Source organism: Salvelinus alpinus, chromosome 31 (genome assembly GCF_045679555.1).
Source record: "Salvelinus alpinus chromosome 31, SLU_Salpinus.1, whole genome shotgun sequence".
NCBI classification, from domain to species: Eukaryota; Metazoa; Chordata; class Actinopteri; order Salmoniformes; family Salmonidae; genus Salvelinus; species Salvelinus alpinus.
In genome coordinates, this window is record NC_092116.1 from 26,176,008 (window position 1) to 26,203,905 (window position 27,898).

Consider the following 27,898-nt stretch of genomic DNA (forward strand, 5'->3'; position numbering starts at 1 on the left):
CTACCACCACTATTCAGATAGACTACCACCACTACGCAGATAGACTACCAACACTATTCAGACAGACTACCACCACTATACAGATAGACTACCACCACTATTCAGATAGACTACCACCACTATTCAGACAGACTACCACCACTATACAGATAGACTACCACCACTATTCAGATAGACTACCACCACTACGCAGATAGACTACCAACACTATTCAGATAGACTACCACCACTATTCAGATAGACTACCACCACTATTCAGACAGACTACCACCACTATGCAGACAGACTACCACCACTATTCATACAGACTACCACCACTATTCAGATAGACTACCACCACTATTCAGATAGACTACCACCACTATGCATATAGACTACACAGTCTAAAATACAGACAGACTCCCACCACTACACATATAGACTACACAGTCTGAAATACAGACATACTAACACATCAGTCTATGTCATGGAAAGAGCAGGTGTCCTTAATGTTTTGTACACTCAGTGTATTATAATACATTAAGTGTTGCCCAGTGTCGGTGAGTGAAAAAGGCACATCGTTGGTGAAATTGAAAAAGATTCCTGGGATTTGGATGACTTCTCATTTGTCTTATAGAAACATAGGATCATAGAGCCTCACCCCCCCCCCCCCCCCCAGCAATGTTCTTTAATTCAGGAAGCTCAGATACGACAATAACTGGTCGGAAGAAACTCAATCAACATCCATAGAAAAAAAGCAGTGATAAGCAAGAAAAATAATTTATTTGAATGATATAATAATTTTCATGACATTGGCAAGACATATACAGCTGCATGTGTTTCAACCAACAGCTACATAAACCACACTGCTGGATCTGAAAATGAAGGTGGATCATCTTCCTATTCATAATATATGCAGTTATTTATTTAAATTATGTCCTTCCAATGAGAAATAACAAAAATATAATAATTTCAAGAACTCTCTCTTTCTTTCTCTTTTGAGTCGTGTAACCTCCGACCTCTTATTTCGTGGGGGTAAGGGGGTCTTTTTTGTACGTTTTTTTTACTTCAAACTTTATTACTGTCCTGGGCCCATTTCCACAAAGCGTCTCAGAGCAAGAGTACTGGTCTAGGATCAGTTTTCACTTTTAAATCATAATGAATAAGATTACATGGATACAGGGAGGACCTGATCCTAGATCAGCACTCCTGCTTTGAGACGCTTTGTGGTTCTGAGTCCTGGTCCTATACAGCCACAGATCTGGGAGCAGTTTTACTGCTGTACAACTAGTTCTCTGTTATACTCATTATACACTGAACAAAAATATAAATGCAACATGTAAAGTGTTGGTCCCATGTTTCATGAGCTGAAATACTAGATCCCAGACATTTTCCATATGCAAAAAAAGGTTATTTCTCTCAGATTTTGTGCACAAATTTGTTTACATCCATGTCAGTGAGCATTTCTCCTTTGCCAAGATAATACATTCACCTGACAGGTGTGGCATATCAAGAAGCTGATTAAACAGTGTGATCATTACACAGGTGCACCTTGTGCTGGGGACAATAAAAGGCAGTTTTGTCACACAACACAATGCCACAGATGTCTCAAGTTTTGAGGGAGTGTGCAATTGGCATGCTGACTGAAGGAATGTCGACCAGAGCTGTTGCCAGGGAATTTAAAGTACATTTCTCTACCATAAGCCGCCTCCAATGTTGTTTTAGAGAATTTGGCAGTACGTCCATCCAGCCTCACAACCGCCGATCATGTGCAACCACGCCAGCCCAGGACCTCAACATCCGGCTTCTTCACCTGTGTGATTGTCTGAGATCAGTCACCCATCACCCATCACCCGTCACCCGGACAGCTGATGAAACTGAGGAGTATTTCTGTCTGTAATAAAGCCCTTTTGTGGGGAAAAACACATTCCTATTGTCTGGGCCTGGCTCCCCAGTGGTTGGGCCTGGCACCTCTGCCCAGTCATGTGAAATCCATAGATTAGGGCATAATGAATGTATGTCAATTGACTGATTTCCTTATATAAACTGTAACTCAGTAAAATCTTTGAAATTGTTGCGTTTATATTTTTGTTCAGTATACTTAGGGCCAGGAGTTTTCCCTGACCGCGTGACCTGACTGGGACAAACTCCAGGCCCCTACTAGTAATAGTTGTAGGCTATTTGCTTTATGACAGCATTTAACTAAGGCCCAGAGTTTTTCTTGCATGTTCAGGTGATGTGGTGAGGAACACTACAGTGATAGATATCTGTCAAAATGTTGTAAATTAATGAAATATTTTGACAGAAATGTATCTCCATAAAAAACTCCTGGCCCTAATCATGCTATCAGCTCTATATGTAATATGAATACAGGCAGTCTGATGGTATTTACAGATTATCACTTCAACATACTGTTGCTTTAGAGAGTGTGACCAAATCTCAGATGACAGTGTCTCACTATTACATTGCACTACTTTTGACCAGAGCCAACTTACCCTTTGAAGAACCCTTTTTGGTTCCTGGTAGAACCCTTTTTGGTTCCTGGTAGAATCCGTTTTGGTTCCTGGTAGAACCTTTTTGGTTCCTGGTAGAACCCTTTTTGGTTCCTGGTAGAATCCGTTTTGGTTCCTGGTAGAATCCGTTTTGGTTCCTGGTAGAATCCGTTTTGGTTCCTGGTAGAACCCTTTTTAGTTCCAGGTAAAACTCTTTTGGGCTCCATGGTGAAACCTCTGTGAAAAGGGTTCTACATGGAACTCAAAGGGGTTCTACCTGAAACCAAAAGGGTTCTACATGGAACTCAAAGGGGTTCTACCTGAAACCAAAAGGGTTCTACATGGAACTCAAAGGGGTTCTACCTGAAACCAAAAGGGTTCTTCAAAGGGTTCTCCTATTGGAACAACTGAGGAACCTTTTTTGCACATTATTTTCTAACAGTGTATGTAGAAGTAGTGCACTAGATAGGGAATAGGGTGTCATTTGAGATCAAGTCTTAAGAATTATATTTCTGTTTGTTTAGCGTCATGATGACCAGATGGTTGGTAACAGCTTGTTATGTAGCAGTTTGATGTCGACGTAGAAACAAGATATAAAACACAAACTGGCAAGTGGGCATATCTCTCTCTCTCTCTCTCTCTCTCTCTCTCTCTCTCTCTCTCTCTCTCTCTCTCTCTCTCTCTCTCTCTCTCTCTCTCTCTCTCTCTCTCTCTCTCTCTCTCTCTCTCTCTCTCTCATATATACTTGTACTGTTCTGTGGGGAGTTTGTGGAAGGCTTTAAGTGTTCTCCATATGAGTCACAAAATAAAGGAGGAGGTGAAAGAAAGAGGGGAGGAGAGAAGAAAAAGGGGGAGGGGAGGAGAGAAGAAAAAGAGGGGGGGAGCTTGTATTAACCCAACTGTGAACCCCTCTTTGAGGAGTCAAATATCCACCAGTCAAATGTCATCCTCCTCCTCTCCCTCGATCCATTCTTCCTCCTCCAAGCCTTTCTCTTCTCCTCCCATACTCTGTAATACTCTACCAACTGCACATTCCTACACATGTTTGATTGGAGAGTGGAGCTCACTTTAATATATCACTGTTTGCGCCAACAGTGTGTGTGTGTGTGTGTGTGTGTGTGTGTGTGTGTGTGTGTGTGTGTGTGTGTGTGTGTGTGTGTGTGTGTGTGTGTGTGTGTGTGTGTGTGTGTGTGTGTGTGTGTGTGTGTGTGTGTGTGTGTGTGTGTGTGTGTGTGTGTGTGTTTAGGGCTAGAATCTGTAACCGGATTGAGCGTTACAGTTTATAGTAAGTACTAAGCCATCACGGTCTTGGGTTAAGTCATCTATTTCTCTTCTCCAACTCCATTTCTCTCTCCCTCTTCTTTCTCTCTCCCTCTTCTTTCTCTCTATCGTGGTACTTGTTTTTCATGAACAATATAGAGGTACAGCAGAGACTAATAATAGTAGGAATAGTGATGACCATTATTGTAATAACCATAGTATATGACCACAGTATACAGTATTACCGTAATAACTGTAATTAGCACAGTAGATGATAGTAGTAACCACAGTATACAGTATTACCGTAATAACCACAGTTTATGACACTTGTAACCATAGTATACAGTATTACCGTAATAAGCACAGTATATGACAATAGTAACCATAGTATACAGTATTACCGTAATAACCACAGTACTTCAGAAAGAGTAAAAACTCTGCATACCTCTAAGGGAGTGTAATACCAAGGTAGCTGAAAACCATAGAATTAGAATGAGCAGAAGGTGCATAGAACCTCGGACAATGGCAGTTTGACATTATGGCCTCATTGACTTGAATAGGGAATCCCATTCTAGTCATTCTATTTCTGTGCTGAAAACACAGAGGCTCCAGAATACAAGGCAAACCAACACTGAGTTTCTTCGTAGTTGTTTTGAATATAGTTCCATTCACTAAATATTTTAAACAAGTGTCACTTGACTATGGATTAATAACGTTATAATTTACTTTTTTCATTTTTCTTCTTCTTACGTCTTTATAAGTTGTTGTTTGGTTTTTCCTGAAGGAACGACGTAAGAAAAAGAGCGCCCAGATAGTCGGTCATCCGGAGTCGTTCTGTCTCGGTGTTGTTGCTGGAGGGACAGAGCAGAGTTTGAACAGGGGGGTTCTCCCTGTCTTTGTCCATGTTGTTGGAGGGACAGAGTAAGTTTTGAACAGGGGGGTTCTCCCTGTCTTTGTCCATGTTGCTGGAAGGACAGAGTAAGTTTTGAACAGGGGGGTTCTCCCTGTCTTTGTCCATGTTGTTGGAGGGACAGAGTAAGTTTTGAACAGGGGGATTCTCCCTGTCTTTGTCCATGTTGCTGGAAGGACAGAGTAAGTTTTGAACAGGGGGGTTCTCCCTGTCTTTGTCCATGTTGCTGGAGGGACAGAGTAAGTTCTGAACAGGGGGGTTCTCCCTGTCTTTGTCCATGTTGTTGGAGGGACAGAGTAAGTTTTGAACAGGGGGGTTCTCCCTGTCTTTGTCCATGTTGCTGGAAGGACAGAGTAAGTTTTGAACAGGGGGGTTCTCCCTGTCTTTGTCCATGTTGCTGGAGGGACAGAGTAAGTTCTGAACAGGGGGGTTCTCCCTGTCTTTGTCCATGTTGTTGGAGGGACAGAGTAAGTTTTGAACAGGGGGGTTCTCCCTGTCTTTGTCCATGTTGCTGGAGGGACAGAGTAAGTTTTGAACAGGGGGATTCTCCCTGTCTTTGTCCATGTTGCTGGAGGGACAGAGTAAGGTTTGAACAGAGGGGTTCTCCCTGTCTTCGTCCATAAGGGGCGCTCTAGCTCAATAGCACCAGGCTTTGTGTTTTCTCCTTCTGATTGAGAGCCACAGAGGCACAGCCCTACTCTCAGTGCCGGGAGCAGTTAGGAAAAGGTTCCGGAATCGTGTGGTGAAAGGAGTCTTAGAACATTAGAACATAGCAACAGAACGCAGAACCAACGGATCCACTGTCCATTCTATACAGGGTACCAGGAGTGTGAGAAAGAAGGATGGGTTAGCATCAGTATTCAGTTCACAGTCTTAGTGGATCCAGAGTCCACTATCCTCTCCTGTACGTACACACTCAGACATTCACACACACACTATCCATCATCCTATTGTACTTGTAACATGGATGGTTGGTCTGGATATATGGATGGATGCACAACGCAGAGAAGGGATGAAAGAAAATACTCCTTTGTAAAAGTGGGAGGAAAAGGGGGAGGAATTTGAGCGCAGCGCTCTTGGACGTAATGCCAACACGGCATCCTTCATTTCCTTCCTAGCAATCATTGACATTCAGGCTGTGTGGTCTGTAAACCTGAAGCTCAGACGGTAGAGAGGGGCTGCACTATGGGCAGAGAGAGACAGAGCATGACTTCCAGCTAGGGAGGAGAAGAATAGAAGGAAGGTAAAGGAGAGGAAAAGGCTGCAGCATCACCGCTGCACTAAATGGACAGCGTGAGAGAGAAAGCATGTGGCGAGGGCACAAAGAACTGGGTGATGCATCCTTATCCTTTTTAACTGTCCTATATGTCAGATGGAGGGATAGCTGTATTCTTGTTCTGTCTCTGTGAGTTTTGAGATAGTTGTTCGAACAATGTGTTTTAATCTCAGTTCTGGAATCCCCTCAGTTCTAGAATCCCCTCTCAGGTCCAGAATCCCCTCTCAGGTCCAGAATAACCTCTCAGTTCTGGAATCCCCTCTCAGGTCCAGAATAACCTCTCAGTTCTGGAATCCCCTCTCAGGTCCAGAATCCCCTCTCAGGTCCAGAATAACCTCTCAGTTCTGGAATCCCCTCTCAGGTCCAGAATAACCTCTCAGTTCTGGAATCCCCTCAGTTCTAGAATCCCCTCTCAGGTCCAGAATAACCTCTCAGTTCTGGAATCCCCTCTCAGTTCTGGAATCCCCTCAGTTCTGGAATCCCCTCTCAGGTCCAGAATAACCTCTCAGTTCTGGAATCCCCTCTCAGTTCTGGAATCCCCTCAGTTCTAGAATCCCCTCTCAGGTCCAGAATAACCTCGCAGTTCCAGAATGTCTCCAAAGAGTACAGCCACGTTCAGACCACTTCGTCCTCTCCTTAGGACGGATGAATGGACCCCTTCTCTGCAGACACACACACATACAGTAGACACGCCCCAACGATCCTCCTCTAGTATAAACCCCCTGGGGGTTTTCTGGCGTAGCAGTCCAATGGTCCTAACAGAGACCTGTAGTCTAAACCTGTTTAATCAACCCAATCAGACTCTCCCTTAGGAAAGATCCGCAGGGTTCCATTCTGTGTACTCTTTCCCTCCATCACTCCTGCATGCGTTTGGTTATCCTTTCCTGCACGCAACGCACACGCAAACACACATGCAAGGTTTGGGTGTGTGTACTGCTGTTCACTGTTAGTCCTACAGTACTGCTGCTCACTGTTAGTCCTACAGTAATTATATTGTACTACTGTACTACTGCTGTTAGTAGTACTAGTATACATAGTCTCTTCAAACAGTTCAAGCTGATCTATTTCAGGTTATACGGTAGATATGCATATCGTTGTACAAGTTAAATATGTATGGTCTTCTATCTCGCAATAAATGTTTTTAACATAAACCAAACATAGAACACGGATGACACAGGCGTTGATGTGCCGTCGTTGTTGTGAACTACCTCTGTATACCGTCGTTGTTGTGAACTAGCTCTGTATACCGTCGTTGTTGTGAACTATCTCTGTATACCGTCGTTGTTGTGAACTACCTCTGTATACCGTCGTTGTTGTGAACTAGCTCTGTATACCGTCGTTGTTGTGAACTAGCTCTGTATACCGTCGTTGTTGTGAACTAGCTCTGTATACCGTCGTTGTTGTGAACTAGCTCTGTATATCGTCGTTGTTGTGAACTAGCTCTGTTTGCCGTCGTTGTTGTGAACTAGCTCTGTATGCTGTCGTTGTTGTGAACTAGCTCTGTATGCCGTCGTTGTTGTGAACTAGCTCTGTATGCCGTCGTTGTTGTGAACTAGCTCTGTTTGCCGTTGTTGTGAACTAGCTCTGTATGCTGTCGTTGTTGTGAACTAGCTCTGTTTGCCGTTGTTGTGAACTAGCTCTGTTTGCCGTCGTTGTTGTGAACTACCTCTGTGTGGTGTCGTTGTTGTGAACTAGCTCTGTATACCGTCGTTGTTGTGAACTAGCTCTGTATACCGTCGTTGTTGTGAACTAGCTCTGTTTGCCGTCGTTGTTGTGAACTAGCTCTGTTTGCTGTCGTTGTTGTGAACTAGCGCTGTATGCTGTCGTTGTTGTGAACTAGCTCTGTTTGCCGTCGTTGTTGTGAACTAGCTCTGTATGCCGTCGTTGTTGTGAACTAGCTCTGTTTGCCGTCGTTGTTGTGAACTAGCTCTGTATACCGTCGTTGTTGTGAACTAGCTCTGTTTGCCGTCGTTGTTGTGAACTACCTCTGTATGCCGTCGCTGTTGTGAACTAGCTCTGTATGGCGTCGTTGTTGTGAACTAGCTCTGTTTGCCGTCGTTGTTGTGAACTAGCTCTGTATGCTGTCGTTGTTGTGAACTAGCTCTGTTTGGTGTCATTGTTGTGAACTAGCTCTGTTTGCCGTTGTTGTGAACTAGCTCTGTATACCGTCATTGTTGTGAACTACCTCTGTATGCCGTCGTCCAAGTGCTTTGATTCAAACGTAAAGGGGTAGGGCTTGGTACCAGGTCCAACTGTCAATCTTCCTGTAGAATGTTTTGGACTTTACGTAATAACCATAGTATATGACCATTCTCGTTTTTAATATAACACACACTCACACCATGTATTCAAAAGACTAAAGTTCAATGTGGTATATTTTACCAGCATTGGCCTGTAATCTGGCTGTTTTGGATGGCCCGTTGATAGTAGACATTGGTGGTGTTTCCATGGTTGAATCAGACTCATTTCCACATCATTGACAGTCATACGTTCAGGCTCCCAGAGTGATGGTATTATCTAATCTATCCTTCTTTCCCTAGTATAGTATTCACACAATGAGCCTGGATGCACAGTACCATTCACACAGCAAAGTAAAAATATGAGAACGAGATTGATGAGTCGAAGCATCGATTCCTCCAACTCAGCAAATGAAACCCTTCATAACAGGACGGACTGCGTTGAGACCTTAGCAAATGAAACACCTTCATAACAGGACGGACTGCGTTGAGACCTTAGCAAATGAAACACCTTCATAACAGGACGGACTGCGTTGAGACCTTAGCAAATGAAACCCTTCATAACAGGACGGACTGCGTTGAGACCTTAGCTAATGAAACACCTTCATAACAGGACGTACTGCGTTGAGACCTTAGCAAATGAAACCCTTCATAACAGGACGGACTGCGTTGAGACCTTAGCAAATGAAACCCTTCATAACAGGACGGACTGCGTTGAGACCTTAGCAAATGAAACACCTTCATAACAGGACGGACTGCGTTGAGACCTTAGCAAATGAAACCCTTCATAACAGGACGGACTGCGTTGAGACCTTAGCAAATGAAACACCTTCATAACAGGACGGACTGCGTTGAGACCTTAGCAAATGAAACCCTTCATAACAGGACGGACTGCGTTGAGACCTTAGCAAATGAAACACCTTCATAACAGGACGGACTGCGTTGAGACCTTAGCAAATGAAACCCTTCATAACAGGACGGACTGCGTTGAGACCTTAGCAAATGAAACCCTTCATAACAGGATGGACCGTGTTTGGAAACAAAACTCCTTTGATGACCGCTGTGACCATCGTGTCCAACCGTTGGGCGGTTAATGTTCGGTCCATCAGTGGTTGAGTGGTCTGGTTGGATATTCATTCTTCCATCAATGGTCCATTTACATGGTCGATCAATGGTTGACAAGTGGTTATATATTCAACCTCTACTTTGCCAGCCAGCTATTGGTGTTGGTGAGGTTACAGTAAGAATGAATATCAGGGTCGGTCCGGGACTCATTGGTCCTGGGGCGGTCTGGTCCCGTTATTACCAGTGGTCGTATCCCCTCCTCCATCCGACGACGTGGAGAATTCCGTGATGCGTCGCGCGAGGGGGTTTGTGCTCTTCAGGAGTTCCATGGCAGAGAGGCGTGTCCCTCCCCTGCTGGACTTACTGCCCTTCTTCTGTAACAGGGCCATGAAGTTGTCGTTCCGCGAGCTGGACCGCAGGGTGGAGCCCAGGGTCAAGGTTTGGAGGTCCCCCCCACTGGTGCTGTGCTTCACTGGGGAGACCAGACTCTGGCGGCTGCCGAATGAGTCCCCTGGTTCTTTACGACCCAGGACTTTTCTCTTCGACCTGGAGGGAGGAGAGAAATAGAATGTCATTTAGACTTTTCAGAGTAAAAAACATTGTAAGGTAAAACATGTATAGCTGTTAATATGCTTAGAATGATTCATACATACTGGAAAACCCACAGTAGACATTAGTGTTATTTGTTTCTTGGAATGTTAAATACAATTTTTAACCGTTTTTTCAAATAAATGTCTGTTTGTTGGCGTACCTGTGTATTTTGGTGAAGAGGTCCTCCATGTTGTGTGTTTTGGCTGTGTTTGTTGGCGTACCTGTGTATTTTGGTGAAGAGGTCCTCCATGTTGTGTGTGTTGGCTGTGTTTGTTGGCGTACCTGTGTATTTTGGTGAAGAGGTCCTCCATGTTGTGTGTGTTGGGTGTGTTTGTTGGCGTACCTGTGTATTTTGGTGAAGAGGTCCTCCATGTTGTGTGTGTTGGGTGTGTTTGTTGGCGTACCTGTGTATCTTGGTGAAGAGGTCCTCCATGTTGTGTGTGTTGGGTATGTTTGTTGGCGTACCTGTGTATTTTGGTGAAGAGGTCCTCCATGTTGTGTGTGTTGGGTGTGTTTGTTGGCGTACCTGTGTATTTTGGTGAAGAGGTCCTCCATGTTGTGTGTGTTTGTTGGTGTACCTGTGTATTTTGGTGAAGAGGTCCTCCATGTTGTGTGTGTTGGGTGTGTTTGTTGGCGTACCTGTGTATTTTGGTGAAGAGGTCCTCCATGTTGTGTGTGTTGGGTGTGTTTGTTGGCGTACCTGTGTATTTTGGTGAAGAGGTCCTCCATGTTGTGTGTGTTGGGTGTGTTTGTTGGCGTACCTGTGTATCTTGGTGAAGAGGTCCTCCATGTTGTGTGTGTTGGGTGTGTTTGTTGGCGTACCTGTGTATTTTGGTGAAGAGGTCCTCCATGTTGTGTGTGTTGGGTGTGTTTGTTGGCGTACCTGTGTATCTTGGTGAAGAGGTCCTCCATGTTGTGTGTGTTGGGTGTGTTTGTTGGCGTACCTGTGTATTTTGGTGAAGAGGTCCTCCATGTTGTGTGTGTTGGGTGTGTTTGTTGGCGTACCTGTGTATTTTGGTGAAGAGGTCCTCCATGTTGTGTGTGTTGGGTGTGTTTGTTGGCGTACCTGTGTATTTTGGTGAAGAGGTCCTCCATGTTGTGTGTGTTTGTTGGTGTACCTGTGTATTTTGGTGAAGAGGTCCTCCATGTTGTGTGTGTTGGCTGTGTTTGTTGGTGTACCTGTGTATTTTGGTGAAGAGGTCCTCCATGTTGTGTGTGTTGGCTGTGTTTGTTGGCGTACCTGTGTATTTTGGTGAAGAGGTCCTCCATGTTGTGTGTGTTGTCTGTGTTTGTTGGCGTACCTGTGTATTTTGGTGAAGAGGTCCTCCATGTTGTGTGTGTTTGTTGGTGTACCTGTGTATTTTGGTGAAGAGGTCCTCCATGTTGTGTGTGTTGGGTGTGTTTGTTGGCGTACCTGTGTATTTTGGTGAAGAGGTCCTCCATGTTGTGTGTGTTGGGTGTGTGTCCACCGACATCATCATCCGTTTCCTCTGTGATGTGGAGTTCCGTTTTACCACTAAAGTCCAAACTACTCTGCTCAAAGTTCTCCTCCACTGCATCATCACCTGGAGACAATAGGATTGGTCAGTTCCTCTCTACGACAATAAACATTTCTATCAATGAATACCAGTCAATAACTTAAGAAAACAATTAACAATCAATAAAAACAGTATTGGTAGTTATGTTTTTTAAATTGCTATGGCAACCACTTACACATCAACTAACAACTGAAGAGAATCAGAAACAGTCGTTTTGAACTGTAACACGTTTGCTTATTCTGTCAGGATCTGAATTCCAGCTAAATAAATTGTCATTAATTAGTTCCCTGTCACAACATTATACACATACCTGTCCCTATCTCTACAGTGGCCATCCTCCCCTCCAGGTCTGTAAGAGAACAATCCTGCAATGAAGACTCCATTGAGCTCTCCTCATCTGTTCCCAGGTGGTTTTCCTGGTTTTCCTCTTTACCGGGAATCTCCTCAGGTGGGAACGCTCCAACAGGAGAGCGGAGAGCGGCTGGGCCGTCCATCTGTGTTCCCTGTCTGTCGGTGGTACCGTTGGAATGCGCCGTGGTGGAGATGGAGGGGAAAAGGAGACTGTTGGGCTTCTTGGGAACTGGTGGAGGAACCTTGAGGAGAGATTCAGAATTAGTGGATTGTCTACATGATAACTAAAGGACAATTTGGTTTGTAGCAGGAAGTAGTCAAAGTATTTGGTTTGTAGCAGGAAGTAGTCAAAGTATTTATTTTGTAGCAGGAAGTAGTCAAAGTACATACAGGTAATATATGTAGATTATATGGAATGGGAGTACCATCCTCCTCAGTGATTTTCATAAAAATGTAAATGGTCAAACATTTAAAAAGTTATCTTTTTTAGATAAAACTATACTAAATAAATTCAGCAAAAAAAGAAACTGAGTGAAAAAAGAAACTGAGTGATGATAATTCGTAAAAATCGTAATTCGTAAAAATCCAAAATCCAAAATCCCAAAAATCCACAGATCTTCATTGTAAAGGGTTTGAACACTGTTTCCCATTCCCATGCTTGTTCAATGAACCATAAACAATTAATGAACATGCACCTGTGGAACGGTCGTTAGGACACTACCAGCTTAAAGATGGTAGGCAATTAAGGTCACAGTTATGAAAACTTAGGACACTAAAGAGGCCTTTCTACTGACTTTTTAAAAAAACAAAAAGAAAGATGCCCAGGGTCCCTGCTTATCTGCGTGATCGTGCCTTAGGCATGCTGCAAAGAGGCATGAGGACTGCAGATGTGGCCAGGGCAATAAATTGCAATGTCCGTACTGTGAGACGCCTAAGACAGCACTACAGGGAGACAGGACAGACAGCTGATCGTCCTCGCAGTGGCAGACCACGTGTAACAACACCTGCACAGGATCGGTACATACGAACATCACAGCTGCGGGACAGGTACAGGATGGCAACAACAACTGCCAGAGTTTCAGGAACGCACAATCCCTCCATCAGTGCTCAGACTGTCCGCAATAGGCTGAGAGAGGCTGGACTGAGGGCTGATAGGCCTGTTGTAAGGCAGGTCCTCACCAGACATCACCGGCAACAACATCGCTTATGGGCACAAACCCACCGTCGCTGGACCAGACAGGACCGGCAAAAGGTTATCTTCACTGACAAGTAGCGGTTTTGTCTTACATGTGGTGATGGTTGGATTCGCATTTATCGTCGAAGGAATGAGCGTTACACCGAGGCCTGTACTTTGGAGCGGAATCGATTTGGAGGTGGAGGGTCCGTCATGGTCTGGGGCGGTGTGTCACATCATCAGCGGACTGAGCTTGTTGTCATTGCAGGCAATCTGAACGCTGTGCGTTACAGGGAAGACATCCTCTTCCCTCATGTGGTACCCTTCCTGCAGGCTCATCCTGACATGACCCTCCAGCATGACAATACCACCAGCCATACTGCTTGTTCTGTGCGTGATTTCCTGCAAGACAGGAATGTCAGTGTTCTGCCATGGCCAGCGAAGAGCCCGGATCTCAATCCCATTGAGCACCTCTGGGACCTGTTGGATCGGAGGGTGAGGGCTAGGGCCATTCCCCCCAGAAATGTCCGGGAACTTGCAGGTGCCTTGGTGGAAGAGTGGGGTAACATCTCACAGCAAGAACTGGCAAATCTGGTGCAGTCCATGAGGAGGAGATGCACTGCAGGACTTTTACTTTTGATTTTGACCCCCCCTTTGTTCAGGGACACATTATTCCATTTCTGTTAGTCACATGTCTGTGGAACTTGTTCAGTTTATGTCTCAGATGTTTAATCTTGTTATGTTCATACAAATATTTACACATGTTAAGTTTACTGAAAATAAACACAGTTGACAGTGAGAGGACATTTCTTTTTTTGCTGAGTTTATAATCACGTCACAAAATAATTGATTAAAACACACTGTTTTGCAAATAATGTCTACAGTAGCCTCAACAGCACTCTGTAGGGTAGCACCATGGTGTAGCCGGAGGACAGATAGCATCCTTCCTGCTCTGGGTACATTGACATTGACAACCCCTTCCACAGACACAAAACCTAGGAGGCTCATGGTTCTCACCCCCTTCCACAGACTTCCACAGTAATTATGACAACTTCCGGAGGACGTCCTCCAACCTATCAGCGCTCTTGAAGCATGAACTGACATGTTGTCCACCCAATCAAAGGATCAGAGAATGAATCTAGTACTGAAAGCATAAGCTACAGCTAGCTAGCACTGCAGTGCATAACATGTGGTGAGTAGTTGACTCAAAGACAAAGACAATAGTTGAACATTTTTGAACAAATACATTTCTTCCAAAATGAAGGAGAGGCAAGGGAGAAATAGAGAGAGAGAGAGAGATTATCATTTTTTTTCACTTTCAGTTTCACTTAGTTAGCATGCAAATGCAGCTAGCTAGTTTAGCCTACTGAAACACCCTGCTCAAACAGAGGGATGCTATGTTAGCTAGCTGGCTAGGACTTTCCAACACAACACTGGGACTCTTTCAAGTCCTGGTAATCTTTTGGTTTTACTAATTTATTGCCACCGGTGTAACTGCTTACTGACTGTACACTGTAGCGTTACTGCATGAAGCGGGATTACTAACGCGGTGGTTCTACTAGCTATACTGACTATGACGTTACTTTAGCTAATATGGTGACAACGACGTAGGCTGTGCGTAAGTTAGTGGTTTGGCTTGGAAAGGTTTTTTCGACTAGTCACATACAGCAGATGTGTTGTGTATTGAAGTCCACAAGTGAAGGGAAGAGGTGAAAGGAGAGCGAATAGATGCAAGAAGGAATACAATGTGGCTGCTATGAAAGTGAACTGTGTTTACACGTGATTAGTGGTGTATTAATTCGCAATTTTGTTGAAACATACCTGAATTTGTCCAATAGAAACTCTCGATTGCAAATGTTAGACTAATGATTACACCCTATATCAGCTAGATGCAAGCAGGAGGGTGCAAGGCGGTATTGAATGTCACTGTCTGTCCATGTGTCACCTCAAATTTGTCTCTCGAACTGTGTGCACCTACATTGTAAACTTTCATTCATAGGCTAGGTTGTAGCAACCTCATGATATGGGGAAAATTCCAGTATTATGTAGTAGCCTAAACCTATCGATGTTACATTGAACTGGATGAATGGAATATGAATGAGAGTCTGAAAAAAATGGCCAAGCTCATGAAAACATTTTTTGTCCTCCCTCACCTTAAACGGCACTGACCGCCACTGATGGAGACAGAGACAGAGACAGAGACAGAGACAGAGACAGAGACAGAGACAGACAGACAGACAGACAGACAGACAGACAGACAGACAGACAGACAGACAGACAGACAGACAGGGGCCTACCTTGGGTTTCTTCTTGTCCAGTTCGGCCAGACAGGAGATGGTCATCCTACTGGGGAGGGTCCTGCTCTTATCCTGAGTCTCCACCACCTCCAGGTTACTACAGGGAGAGGGAAGCGACCATCCACCCTCAGGCCCAAGATGGAGCTCCAAGTCTGGGTCGAACTCCGGCTCCAAGGCGGGGTCCTCCAGCAGTGGCTGGGGCAGGGGGAGAGGAGGGAGGTCGTACAGGGACTGGATGTGGGGGAAGGAGGGGAGATTGTAAAGACCCTGGGGGTGATGGAGATGGAAGGTTTGGGTTTGGTCATGGGGTCCACAAGGGCTGGTGGGGGTGGGAGGGAGGGCTTTCTTCAGCTTGGGCTTCCTACCTACCACCATGTAAATGCTGGGGTTGGGCATGGGCCGGGTAGGGTCAATGGGGGAGGCAGGGGGGGAGTCGGAGGCAATGGGGGAGGAGGAGGGGCACTTGAGGAGGAGGTTGAAGGGCCGTTTGGGTAACGGGGGTTTCACCGCGACCAGAGGCTTGGGTTTGGAGGGAACTAGGGGCCCGATGGAGTTGACACCAAGGTGGACAGGCGGGGGGGAAAGGTCAAGACCCTGCTCCTCCTCGATGATGTCATCAGAGGCTCCGTCTGGGAAGTCCTCCAGGTCAGTACGGGAGACGGAACGCAGGCGGATGTTCCGGATCTCGTTCGTGGTCACCACGGGGAGAGATGATTGACTGCCGGAACTCAGTTTACCGGGCTTGGCTGCAGTGGATGTGTCAGAATGACGCCTGCTGGCCTTCTGTTTCGGTTTGATGGAGGACAAGTCTAGATGAGCGTTAACCGGCATCTCGAAGGAAAGCCTCGACCGGGCGGCTGGGTCACGCGGCGAGGTCACCGGCAGCGAAGACTTCCTCTCAGGGATTTTGGGGCGCATCTTACACCCCAATGTGGAGGCGGGCCCTTGTGTTGTTCCTGCGACCTGATTGGAGGGGGTGATGGGCGTGGGTGTCTCTGATTGGCTAGAGTAGCCGCTGGAAGGAGACATGAGTCCTGGAGGCTTGAAGGGGGAGGAGGCTTTGGTCGACTCGATGGAGAGGAGGGAGGGAGATGCTCGGGAGGTAGACGGGGATTCCAGGAGAGACTCTGAACTGCCTCGAACCTTGGATTAGATTAGAAAAGATTACATTTTTATTAGCCATGTATGGTTAAAAACATAATCTTCCTGGTCGTACATCAGCAAAAATCCTACATTACACCAGCGCTATCCAACCCTCCTCCTGGAGATCTCACCAAGACTGTTAGCTGAATCAGACTGTTAAATTGGGGTTGGACTGTAGATCTCCAGGAAGAGAGAGCCCTGCATGACACAATACATACAACACACAAACCCCTGTGGCTTTACACAAGTAGAAAAGTACTTAGGGCCCTATTCAGACTTAACTTAACTTAAAATGGACTTAAGTCAACAGAACATGCACTTTAGTGAAACGTTTTACTTAAATCCATGTTAAAACAACTTATCTCAAGTCTGGATGTGGCCCTAAGTGCCTAGACTAGTCTTACCTTCATACAGTCTACGACAGTAGTCCCTGTGGCGGTGCTAGACCCGGACCATGACTGGTAGGGATCAGAAGACTTCCACTCCCCCAGCTGCCAGTGGGCTGGGGAGGACAGCTCTGTGTTGCTGGGTCCCTGGACCTCCAGGCCAGGGGGCCCGTCCATCCCGCCGTAGCCCAGCTCGGGATCCTCCAGATCAGGCTTGGAGAGGCAGGAGGAGGCAGGTAGGAGAAAGTCTGGCTGGAAGTCCTGGAGGTGTTCCCGTGGGATGTGGAGGGATTTGGGGCGTCCTTCCCTGTAGTGACCCCTGTCACGGCCGTGCACACGCCCATCGGCGTCCCGTAAATTCTTCATGAGCGAGACGCTCCGGACGGGCGGAGGGGGTTTGTGTTTGGACTTCTTTAGCGAGATGGAGCGAGAGCGTAACCGTAGGCGATCGTCCTGGGGGAAGTTGCCGTCGGTTACGGAGATGTTGTCGACGCTGGCGCTACCGTCCTCGGAGCTCCCGCTGGGATACAGGAGGGCGTAGCTCTCCCCGCTCTCACCACGGAGCTGATAGTGGTGGTGGCTGTGCATTTCTGTTGGAACACCCCCGTTCGTCCCGTTACCGGCTCCTGTGACACTGTACATCCCGCCACTGACGTTATCTGTGGAGCAGAACGAACCGGAGTCTGTCGGCGTGGAGAGAGAGCGCTCGCGGAACTTGAATGCGTTGGCCGCAGCGATGGAATGTGCCGACCTCTCCCCCCTTTCTCCTCCTCCCACCCCTCTTTCTGACCCCATCTGTCCCCCTGCGGGGCTAGCCGCCGCGCCCTCTGTCTCGCTCCGCCTCCCCGTCATCATAACCATGGTTACCGGGTGCCTGAGACCGGACGGCTCCGATATCAACGTGAACGAACTAGAGTGAGACTGTGACCCCGAGCTCCCGGAGAGTCCCAAACTGGTCTGAGAGGGGCACATCAACCCTCCACCCTGCCCCCCTACCCCCCCAACCATCCCCACCGTTTTGGGCATGGTTGCCGGTCCCTTCCCTAGCAGATTGGGAGCTAAATTATAACTATAGGCCTCACTCCAGACTCCAGGAGAGAAGGTAGAGCCTTTAGGGCCGTTCCAGGACTGAGACGGGGAGTTGGAGCAGAGAAGGGTAGCAGAGTGGTCCATGGTGCCCAGAGTAGGAGGGGGCATCCGGGGGGACTGGGGCAGGCTGAGGCTGGGCTCCAGGTCACTGTGGGTCTTCCTCAGGGTAAGGTGCTGGACAGGGGTGTCTGAGACGGGCTCCAGAGACCGGGGCTGACCGGTGACGCCGCAGCCCACGGACAGAGAGGGGGAACAGGAGCCCTGGAGGAGGTCTACGCCCAGGATTTTACCCTCACCTAGGGAGAGAAGGAGGAGAGGGGGAGAGACAGTCAAGTTATCCATGGATAAAAACAGAAAGGATTTAAGGTTGTCATATTCATAATTAGGGATCACTTATCATCAGAATAACATTTTCCTGGGCTTGCCTACATTAATACGAAAACCTTATTTGAAGTTTAAGAGACGGCTCCTGAGAAAAGACCTGGGGTAACTCCCCACTGGGCACACACTGGTTGAATCAACGTCGTTTCCACGTCAATTTAATTAAACGACGTTGAACCAATGTGGAATAGATGTTGACTTGGCCTCTGTGGCCAATGGGCCATTACATTCTACACTGAGTGTACAAAACATTAAGAACACCTGCTCTTTCCAATACAGATTGACCAGGTGAATCCAGGTAAAATCTATGATCTCTTATTGATGTCACTTGTTAAATCCACTTCAATGAAGGGGAGGAGACAGGTTATAACCTTTACAGGATCGGTGGGTCCCCCGCGGTTGAGCTAATGTAGGCTAATGCGATTAGCATGAGGTTGTAAGTAACAAGAACATTTCCTAGGACATAGATGTATCTGATATTGGCGGAAAGCTTAAATTCTTGTTAATCTAACTGCACTGTCCAATTTACAGTAGCTATTACAGTGAAAGAATACCATGCTATTGTTGAGGAGAGTGCACAGTTATGAACATGAACATTTAATAATAAACCAATTAGGTACATTTGGGCAGTCTTGATGCAACATTTTGAACAGAAAGGCAATGGTTCATTGGCTCAGTCTAAAACTTTGCACATACACTGCTGCCATCTAGTGGCCAAAATCTAAATTTCACCTGGGCTGGAATAATACATTATGGTCTTTCTTTTGCATCTTCAAATATGATGTTACAATTTTTTTTTTTTTTTATTTTTTATCTTCTTTGTATTATCTTTTACCAGATTTTTCAAATGTTATCAAGAATATGCATATCCTTGCTTCAGGTTCTGAGCTACAGGCAGATAGATTTGGGTATGTCATTTTAGGTGAAAATTGAAAAGAAGTGGCGGGTCCTTAAGAGCTACAAATAATGATTTTTATGCCATGGGACAATTGAGACATGGATTGTGTATGTGAGGGTGAATGGACAAGACAAAAGATTGAAGTGCCTTTGAACGGGGTATGGTAGTAGGTGCCAGGAGCACCGGTTTGTGTCAAGAACTGTAACTCTGCTGGGGTTTTCACGCTCAACAGTTTCCCTTGTGTATCAAGGATGGTCCACTGCCCAAAGGACATCCAGCTAACTTGACACAACTGTGGGAAGCATTGGAGTCAAAATGAACCAGCATTTCAGTTTGTTTTTCCTCCCTCTCCCCATCCCTACCTCTGTCTCTCTCTCTTTCCCTCTCTCTTTCCCTCTCTCTGCAATGGAGAAGAACTGTGCGTTGCCATGGCAACAGCTACCTGTTCTGTCATTAGGGCAATGGTGAGCTGTTGGCAGAGAGAGATAGTAAGTGAGGGATAGCGAGAGAGTGAGATAGCGAGAGAGAGAGAGAGAGAGAGAGAGAGAGAGAGAGAGAGAGAGAGAGAGAGAGAGAGAGAGAGAGAGAGAGAGAGAGAGAGAGAGAGAGAGAGAGAGTGCTAGAGAGAGAGAGGGAGAGAGAGAAAGAGAGAGAGAGAAAGAGAGAGGGGGAGAGAAAGAGAGAAAGAGAGAGGGGGAGAGAGAGTAAGAGAGAGGGTGCAGCAGTCACACCTATCAATCCTAACCTTACCAAGAGAGTCTATCTATTACCCCTAACCTTGCCAAGCTAGTCTATCACAGCTAACCTTACCAAGAGAGTCTATCTATTACCCCTAACCTTGCCAAGCTAGTCTATCACAGCTAACCTTACCAAGAGAGTCTATCTATTACCCCTAACCTTGCCAAGCTAGTCTATCACAGCTAACCTTACCAAGAGAGTCTATCTATTACCCCTAACCTTGCCAAGCTAGTCTATCACAGCTAACCTTACCAGCTAGCCTATCTATCACACCTAACCTTACCAAGCTAGTCATTATATCACACCTAACCTTACCAAGCTAGTCTATCACACCTAACCTTACCAAGCTAGTCTATCACAGCTAACCTTACCAAGCTAGTCTATCTAACACACCTAACCTTACCAAGCTAGTCTATCACACCTAACCTTACCAGCTAGTCTATCTATCACACCTAAACTTACCAAGCTAGTCTATCCCAGCTAACCTTACCAAGCTAGTCTATCACAGCTAACCTTACCAAGCTAGTCTATCTAACACACCTAACCTTACCAAGCTAGTCTATCACACCTAACCTTACCAGCTAGTCTATCTATCACACCTAACCTTACCAAGCTAGTCTATCACACCTAACCTTACCAGCTAGTCTATTACACCTAACCTTACCAGCTAGTCTATCACACCTAACCTTACCAAGCTAGTCTATCAAAGCTAACCTTACCAAGCTAGTCTATCTAACACACCTAACCTTACCAGCTAGTCTATTACACCTAACCTTACCAACTAGTCTATCTATCACACCTAACCTTACCAGCTAGTCTATCACACCTAACCTTACCAAGCTAGTCTATCTAACACACCTAACCTTACCAAGCTAGTCTATCTATCACACCTAACCTTACCAGCTAGTCTATCACACCTAACCTTACCAGCTAGTCTATCACACCTAACCTTACCAGCTAGTCTATTACACCTAACCTTACCAGCTAGTCTATCACACCTAACCTTACCAGCTAGTCTATCACACCTAACTTTACCAAGCTAGTGTATCAAAGCTAACCTTACCAAGCTAGTCTATCTAACATACCTAACCTTACCAAGCTAGTCTATCTAACATACCTAACCTTACCAAGCTAGTCTATTACACCTAACCTTACCAGCTAGTCTATCACACCTAACCTTACCAAGCTAGTCTATCTAACATACCTAACCTTACCAAGCTAGTCTATCTGACACACCTAACCTTACCAAGCTAGTCTATCAAAGCTAACCTTACCAAGCTAGTCTATCAAAGCTAACCTTACCAAGCTAGTCTATCTAACATACCTATCCTTACCAAGCTAGTCTATCTAACATACCTAACCTTACCAGCTAGTCTATTACACCTAACCTTACCAGCTAGTCTATCACACCTAACCTTACCAGCTAGTCTATCACACCTAACTTTACCAAGCTAGTCTATCAAAGCTAACCTTACCAAGCTAGTCTATCTAACATACCTAACCTTACCAAGCTAGTCTATCAAAGCTAACCTTACCAAGCTAGTCTATCTAACATACCTAACCTTACCAAGCTAGTCTATCTAACATACCTAACCTTACCAGCTAGTCTATTACACCTAACCTTCCCCAGCTAGTCTATCGCACCTAACCTTACCAAGCTAGTCTATCAAAGCTAACCTTACCAAGCTAGTCTATCTAACATACCTAACCTTACCAAGCTAGTCTATTACACCTAACCTTACCAGCTAGTCTATTACACCTAACCTTACCAGCTAGTCTATCACACCTAACCTTACCAGCTAGTCTATCACACCTAACTTTACCAAGCTAGTCTATCAAAGCTAACCTTACCAAGCTAGTCTATCTAACATACCTAACCTTACCAGCTAGTCTATCACACCTAACCTTACCAGCTAGTCTATCTAACATACCTAACCTTACCAAGCTAGTCTATCAAAGCTAACCTTACCAAGCTAGTCTATCTAACATACCTAACCTTACCAGCTAGTCTATCACACCTAACCTTACCAGCTAGTCTATCTAACATACCTAACCTTACCAAGCTAGTCTATCTAACATACCTAACCTTACCAGCTAGTCTATCACACCTAACCTTACCAGCTAGTCTATCACACCTAACCTTACCAAGCTAGTCTATCTGACACACCTAACCTTACCAAGCTAGTCTATCAAAGCTAACCTTACCAAGCTAGTCTATCACAGCTAACCTTACCAAGCTAGTCTATCTGACACACCTAACCTTACCAAGCTAGTCTATCAAAGCTAACCTTACCAAGCTAGTCTATCACAGCTAACCTTACCAGCCTGTCTATCACACCTAACCTTACCAGCTAGTCTATCACACCTAACTTTACCAAGCTAGTCTATCAAAGCTAACCTTACCAAGCTAGTCTATCTAACATACCTAACCTTACCAAGCTAGTCTATCAAAGCTAACCTTACCAAGCTAGTCTATCTAACATACCTAACCTTACCAAGCTAGTCTATCAAAGCTAACCTTACCAGCTAGTCTATCACACCTAACCTTACCAGCTAGTCTATTACACCTAACCTTACCAGCTAGTCTATCTATCACACCTAACCTTAACAGCTAGTCTGACACACCTAACCTTACCAGCTAGTCTATTACACCTAACCTTATCAAGCTAGTCTATCTGACACACCTAACCTTACCAGCTAGTCTATTATCCCTAACCTTACCAGCTAGTCTATCATACCTAACCTTACCAGCTAGTCTATTACACCTAACCTTACCAAGTTAGTCTATCTGACACACCTAACCTTACCAAGCTAGTCTATTACACCTAACCTTACCAAGCTAGTCTATCAAAGCTAACCTTACCAAGCTAGTCTATCTAACACACCTAACCGTACCAGCTAGTCTATTACACCTAACCTTACCAAGCTAGTCTATCTATCACACCTAACCTTACCAGCTAGTCTATTACCCCTAACCTTACCAGCTAGTCTATCACACCTAACCTTACCAAGCTAGTCTATCACACCTAACCTTACCAGCTAGTCTATCTATCACACCTAATCTTACCAGCTAGTCTATTACACCTAACCTTACCAAGCTAGTCTATCTGACACACCTAACCTTACCAGCTAGTCTATTACACCTAACCTTACCAAGCTAGTCTATCTATCACACCTAACCTTACCAGCTAGTCTATTACACCTAACCTTACCAGCTAGTCTATCACACCTAACTTTACCAAGCTAGTCTATCACACCTAACCTTACCAAGCTAGTCTATCTAACATACCTAACCTTACCAAGTTAGTCTATCTGACACACCTAACCTTACCAGCTAGTCTATCACACCTAACCTTACCAAGCTGGCCTAACTCAAAGACACAGAGAAAGAAATACACTACTGCACTGTCAAAATATTGCAGGGGGAGATAGGGAAAAAGATGACAAGGGGTGAGACACAGTGAGAAACAGAGAGAAATGCAGTGAGGATGATAGCAGGATAGAAAGAGAGAGAGATGCAGTGAGGATGATAGCAGGATAGAAAGAGAGAGAGATGCAGTGAGGATGATAGCAGGATAGAATGAGAGAGAGATGCAGTGAGGATGATAGCAGGATAGAATGAGAGAGAGATGCAGTGAGGATGATAGCAGGATAGAAAGAGAGAGAGATGCAGTGAGGATGATAGCAGGATAGAAAGAGAGAGAGATGCAGTGAGGATGATAGCAGGATAGAAAGAGAGAGAGATGCAGTGAGGATGATAGCAGGATAGAAGGAGAGAGTGATGCAGTGAGGATGATAGCAGGATAGAAAGAGAGAGAGATGCAGTGAGGATGATAGCAGGATAGAAAGAGAGAGAGATGCAGTGAGGATGATAGCAGGATAGAATGAGAGAGAGATGCAGTGAGGATGATAGCAGGATAGAAAAAGAGAGAGATGCAGTGAGGATGATAGCAGGATAGAATGAGAGAGAGATGCAGTGAGGATGATAGCAGGATAGAAAGAGAGAGAGATGCAGTGAGGATGATAGCAGGATAGAATGCGAGAGAGATGCAGTGAGGATGATAGCAGGATAGAATGAGAGAGAGATGCAGTGAGGATGATAGCAGGATAGAATGAGAGAGAGATGCAGTGAGGATGATAGTAGGATAGAAACAGAGAGATGCAGTGAGGATGATAGCAGGATAGAAACAGAGAGATGCAGTGAGGATGATAGCAGGATAGAAACAGAGAGATGCAGTGAGGATGATAGCAGGATAGAAACAGAGAGATGCAGTGAGGATGATAGCAGGATAGAAAGAGAGAGAGATGCAGTGATGATGATAGCAGGATATAAACAGAGAGATGCAGTGAGGATGATAGCAGGATAGAATGAGAGAGAGATGCAGTGAGGATGATAGCAGGATAGAAACAGAGAGATGCAGTGAGGATGATAGCAGGATAGAATGAGAGAGAGATGCAGTGAGGATGATAGCAGGATAGAAAAAGAGAGAGAAACGGATGGAGGGGTGGTGGTAGCCTCAAACAATCAGATTTGATACTTTGTTGGGCACTGCTCGGTGATGCAAACGACAACGTACTCATCAGAACCGTCTACCAATTACAGATACCATCCTAGGTTGGACACGTGCTGCTAAAACATGTATGCCAACACCAGGAAGAGCATCAGAATGCTATATCACACACACACACACACACACACACACACACACACACACACACACACACACACACACACACACACACACACACACACACACACACACACACACACACACACACACACACACACACACACACTACCCCCACACACTCCTTCCACACCATGCCCTACCTGTGACGTCGAGGGGCAGCAGGTGAGCGGGTGTCCGTTGTCCCAGGTGCCAGCGGGGTTTCTCGGCCACGGGGGGTCCTAGAGAGGTACTACTCCACACCACCAGAGGGCGATCTGACCCACAGGGTGATGGAGAGGGGGACTGGTCTACACCCCTATTGATTCCTACTGAGGAGGTATCATCCTCCTCACACACCTGCCTCTTAGACGCCGGCTGGAGGGGAAGGGGTGGGTGGGAGGGAGAGGAGAGGAGAGGAGAGGAGAGGAGAGGAGAGGAGAGGAGAGGAGAGGAGAGGAGAGGAGAGGAGAGGAGAGATATTTCAGATTCAAAATCATTGGAAAGCGGAGAAGGCTGGAAAACGGCGCACACTGCTGCTCATGCTCCCAGGTGATATTTATTTACAACTTATTGACCCTTAGGTCTTCGTCAGGCATCCATATCCCAGGTGGGGGTGGAAGGTCCTATATATAGGGGCAGTACTCAGTGACATCACTTCCTGAAACATGAGGTAAAAAAATGTATAACATAGTTTCACAATGTTAACATTCAATGTATCAAAATATATGATCATACACAGATAATGTGATCAATATTCATAGTGATATACATAAACATACAATATTCAACTAGGGTATAAATAAAACACAATTTGGACTTATTGAAACGGTTTCAAGTCAAACTCCTCATTAAGGCCAATAGGAGACAGTGTGTTGAGCCTGTGGATCCAGAAAGATTCCCTTTGAAGAAGTTTCCTCTCAATGTCCCCTCCCCTGCAGGACATGTTGACCATTTCTACTCCTATGTATCTCAGAGAACTAATGGGATGTCCAGCGTGTACAGAGAAGGCTGACATGAGATGTCATTTGGAAAACCAAGAAAGAATGTTGTGTATTTAACTTGTAAGCCAAGCCCAACACTAGTCATATCAAATGAAGTCTACAGTAAATCTCAGGGATCTATTCATTATCTTATTAATAATGCAAATATTTCGAAATGCAGGTAACTCATGACATCTCATGATAGTACATTGATGAAAACAGTGAGAGAAGGATTCTACCAAAATAAATTGCAAATGTTTTTAAACAACTATTATCTTGACTATAATTGGCAACAAAGGACTAGCAAAGGTTAAGTTAACGTACCTGTCCAGTGAAAATCTCACTTTTAAAAGTTCATATTCTGATAACTGAGTCAAAGCATAAATTGGAGAAAAAATACTTAAAGGGGCAGTGAAGTCAAAAATGAGATTTCCAATGATATTTCCACACTTTGAACTCATAATTACACAGAAATTGTGAAAATTATGATAATGCCCTTTTAGTCTAAGAGCTTTTGGAGAAAAAAACAACACTTGGAATTTCATCCTGTTCAAGGGGGATGGAGTTTTGGCCCACAGCATGACATCACAATCTGATCTGATTATTCTGACCAATGTCAAGCCATCGTTGATTTGCATATGTATCCTCCTACTTTGAAGGGGTAAGTGGAGTGAGTTGACTCTAGAGTCTAAACGATCCTATCCGCCAATCAGGGCTGTTTATGTAAATATCTTTAAATTTGTATCAACACGCCCCACAATCAGACTGAGTATTTCAATGGCAAAAAGCGGCTCACAAAAATAAATGATCCAAAATATATTTGGAGATATTTTAATGCAGTAAAGACACAGTGGACTCTTGCCGCTTGAAAATTCCAGTGAAACCGTGGCGGATTCCAGAATTCATTAATATTTGCACATGCAAACGGACATGATCAAATAGCTATATTCTATGTTCACTCTGTTATCATTTCACCACGCTAGCTAGCTATAAATCAATGCATTATCTACATTGTGCAGCTATATATAAAAAAAAATATTATTTAACTAGGCAAGTCAGTTAAGAATAAATTCTTATTTACAATGACGGCCTAGGAACAGTGGGTTAACTGCCTTGTTCAGGGGCAGAACAACAGATTTTTACCTTGTCAGCCCAGGGATTTGTTCCAGCAACCTTTCAGTTACTGGCCCAACACTCTAACCACGAGGCTACTTGCTGCCCCAATGCGTTATCTACATTTCGCAGCTATATATTGATGCGTTATCTAAATTGCGGCCTCGACTCCGCCATAGAAATAGACAGAATAGAAGCTCCAGTAATATGGATAGCCTAATGATTGAACGGTTTGGAGCGTGTATTGAAGCAATGGGCAAGTTCGTTTCACATGGCCCGGTGCCCCGGGTCGGTGGAGATTTCTCCTTAGGATCAATGGAATGGTCGAAAATGAGTCAACCCTGCACACCCAGAGCCATGCAAAACGAGGTCAAACCATTCATCTTGGGTTAACGGGGGGAGTGGGGATCTAAAATGCAATCATATCACGAAATTTTAACATTTATAAAAAAATTATATATTTTGTTTTACGCTTGACTAGCTAACAAATAAGAGCAACTTAACAAATGAGAAAACGGATTATGATAATTTGCTGTTAAAAAATGGGGAGGTGCTAAAACATTAGTTTACATTTTAATTTGCTCCATGGCAAGGCGGCCAAGTGTAGGGTTGTCACTAGTTACCACAGCCACAAAGTCCCAAACCACGTCTTTCTCTACATGTTCTGTTCTTAAAACCAGATTTTAAACCTGTCACTTTAACCCTAACATTAACCATACTCCTAACCTTAGCCTAACCCTAACCATAAATGAAGACCCCAAAAAACAAATGTTTGTTTTCATGAATTTGTACAATATAGCCCATTTTGATGGTTTTATCTCGTGGAAACCCAAGTGTAGACTATTGAGAAAAGCTGTTTGGCTGTCAGACGACTCGCGAACAGAAAGAACTTTGAAGCAGGCGTTTCTGATTAATAAACAGTCGCCAATAAATAGGTACACATTGACATAAAACCCAGCTCTGAAACAAATGTGCACGTCATCTCACAGGAAAAGACACGTAAAGACTCTCTGAAACATCTGAAGTCACACATGCAGATTTGGTACTTCAAGCCCAAATATATCATACATTAACTAAAAGGATCACTTATTGACTTACATCATTGTGCAACATAATTTAAGTAGGTAAGTAAGTAGCTAACTGTAAAGTTAAATAAAGGTGTAAATATTTACCAGGAAGATGAATTCAGGTCTCTTGTTGTTGAGGGAGATAGGGGAACGACTCAGGGTGGTGGACGTATCGTCAGAACTCTGGGAAGACACTGTGGGGTGGCGGAACGTCTGGCCTGTTAACTTGGTGTCATACAGCTGCTCTTCAAAGTCTGTAGGAA

At 44.9% G+C, this 27,898-nt stretch overlaps 1 protein-coding gene across 5 annotated transcripts in view; it reads right to left on the minus strand.

Annotated features, from left to right (window-relative positions):
• Positions 1-743: 743 nt before the first annotated feature.
• The window catches only part of LOC139561867 (NHS-like protein 2), a 160,955-nt gene continuing 133,800 nt past the window's right edge, over positions 744-27,898 (minus strand). For 4 of the 5 annotated variants that reach the window (XM_071379210.1, XM_071379211.1, XM_071379212.1 and 1 more), the window contains 7 exons: positions 27,741-27,889; positions 24,637-24,850; positions 16,718-18,084; positions 15,171-16,313; positions 11,659-11,941; positions 11,225-11,375; positions 744-9,765 (listed from right to left, as the gene is read on the minus strand). In XM_071379210.1, coding sequence (XP_071235311.1) covers positions 9,426-9,765; positions 11,225-11,375; positions 11,659-11,941; positions 15,171-16,313; positions 16,718-18,084; positions 24,637-24,850; positions 27,741-27,889 — 3,647 coding nt within the window. In that variant the 3' untranslated portion in view covers positions 744-9,425. The remainder of the gene's footprint in view (positions 9,766-11,224; positions 11,376-11,658; positions 11,942-15,170; positions 16,314-16,717; positions 18,085-24,636; positions 24,851-27,740; positions 27,890-27,898) is intronic. The other variant, XR_011672230.1, reaches the window with a different exon arrangement.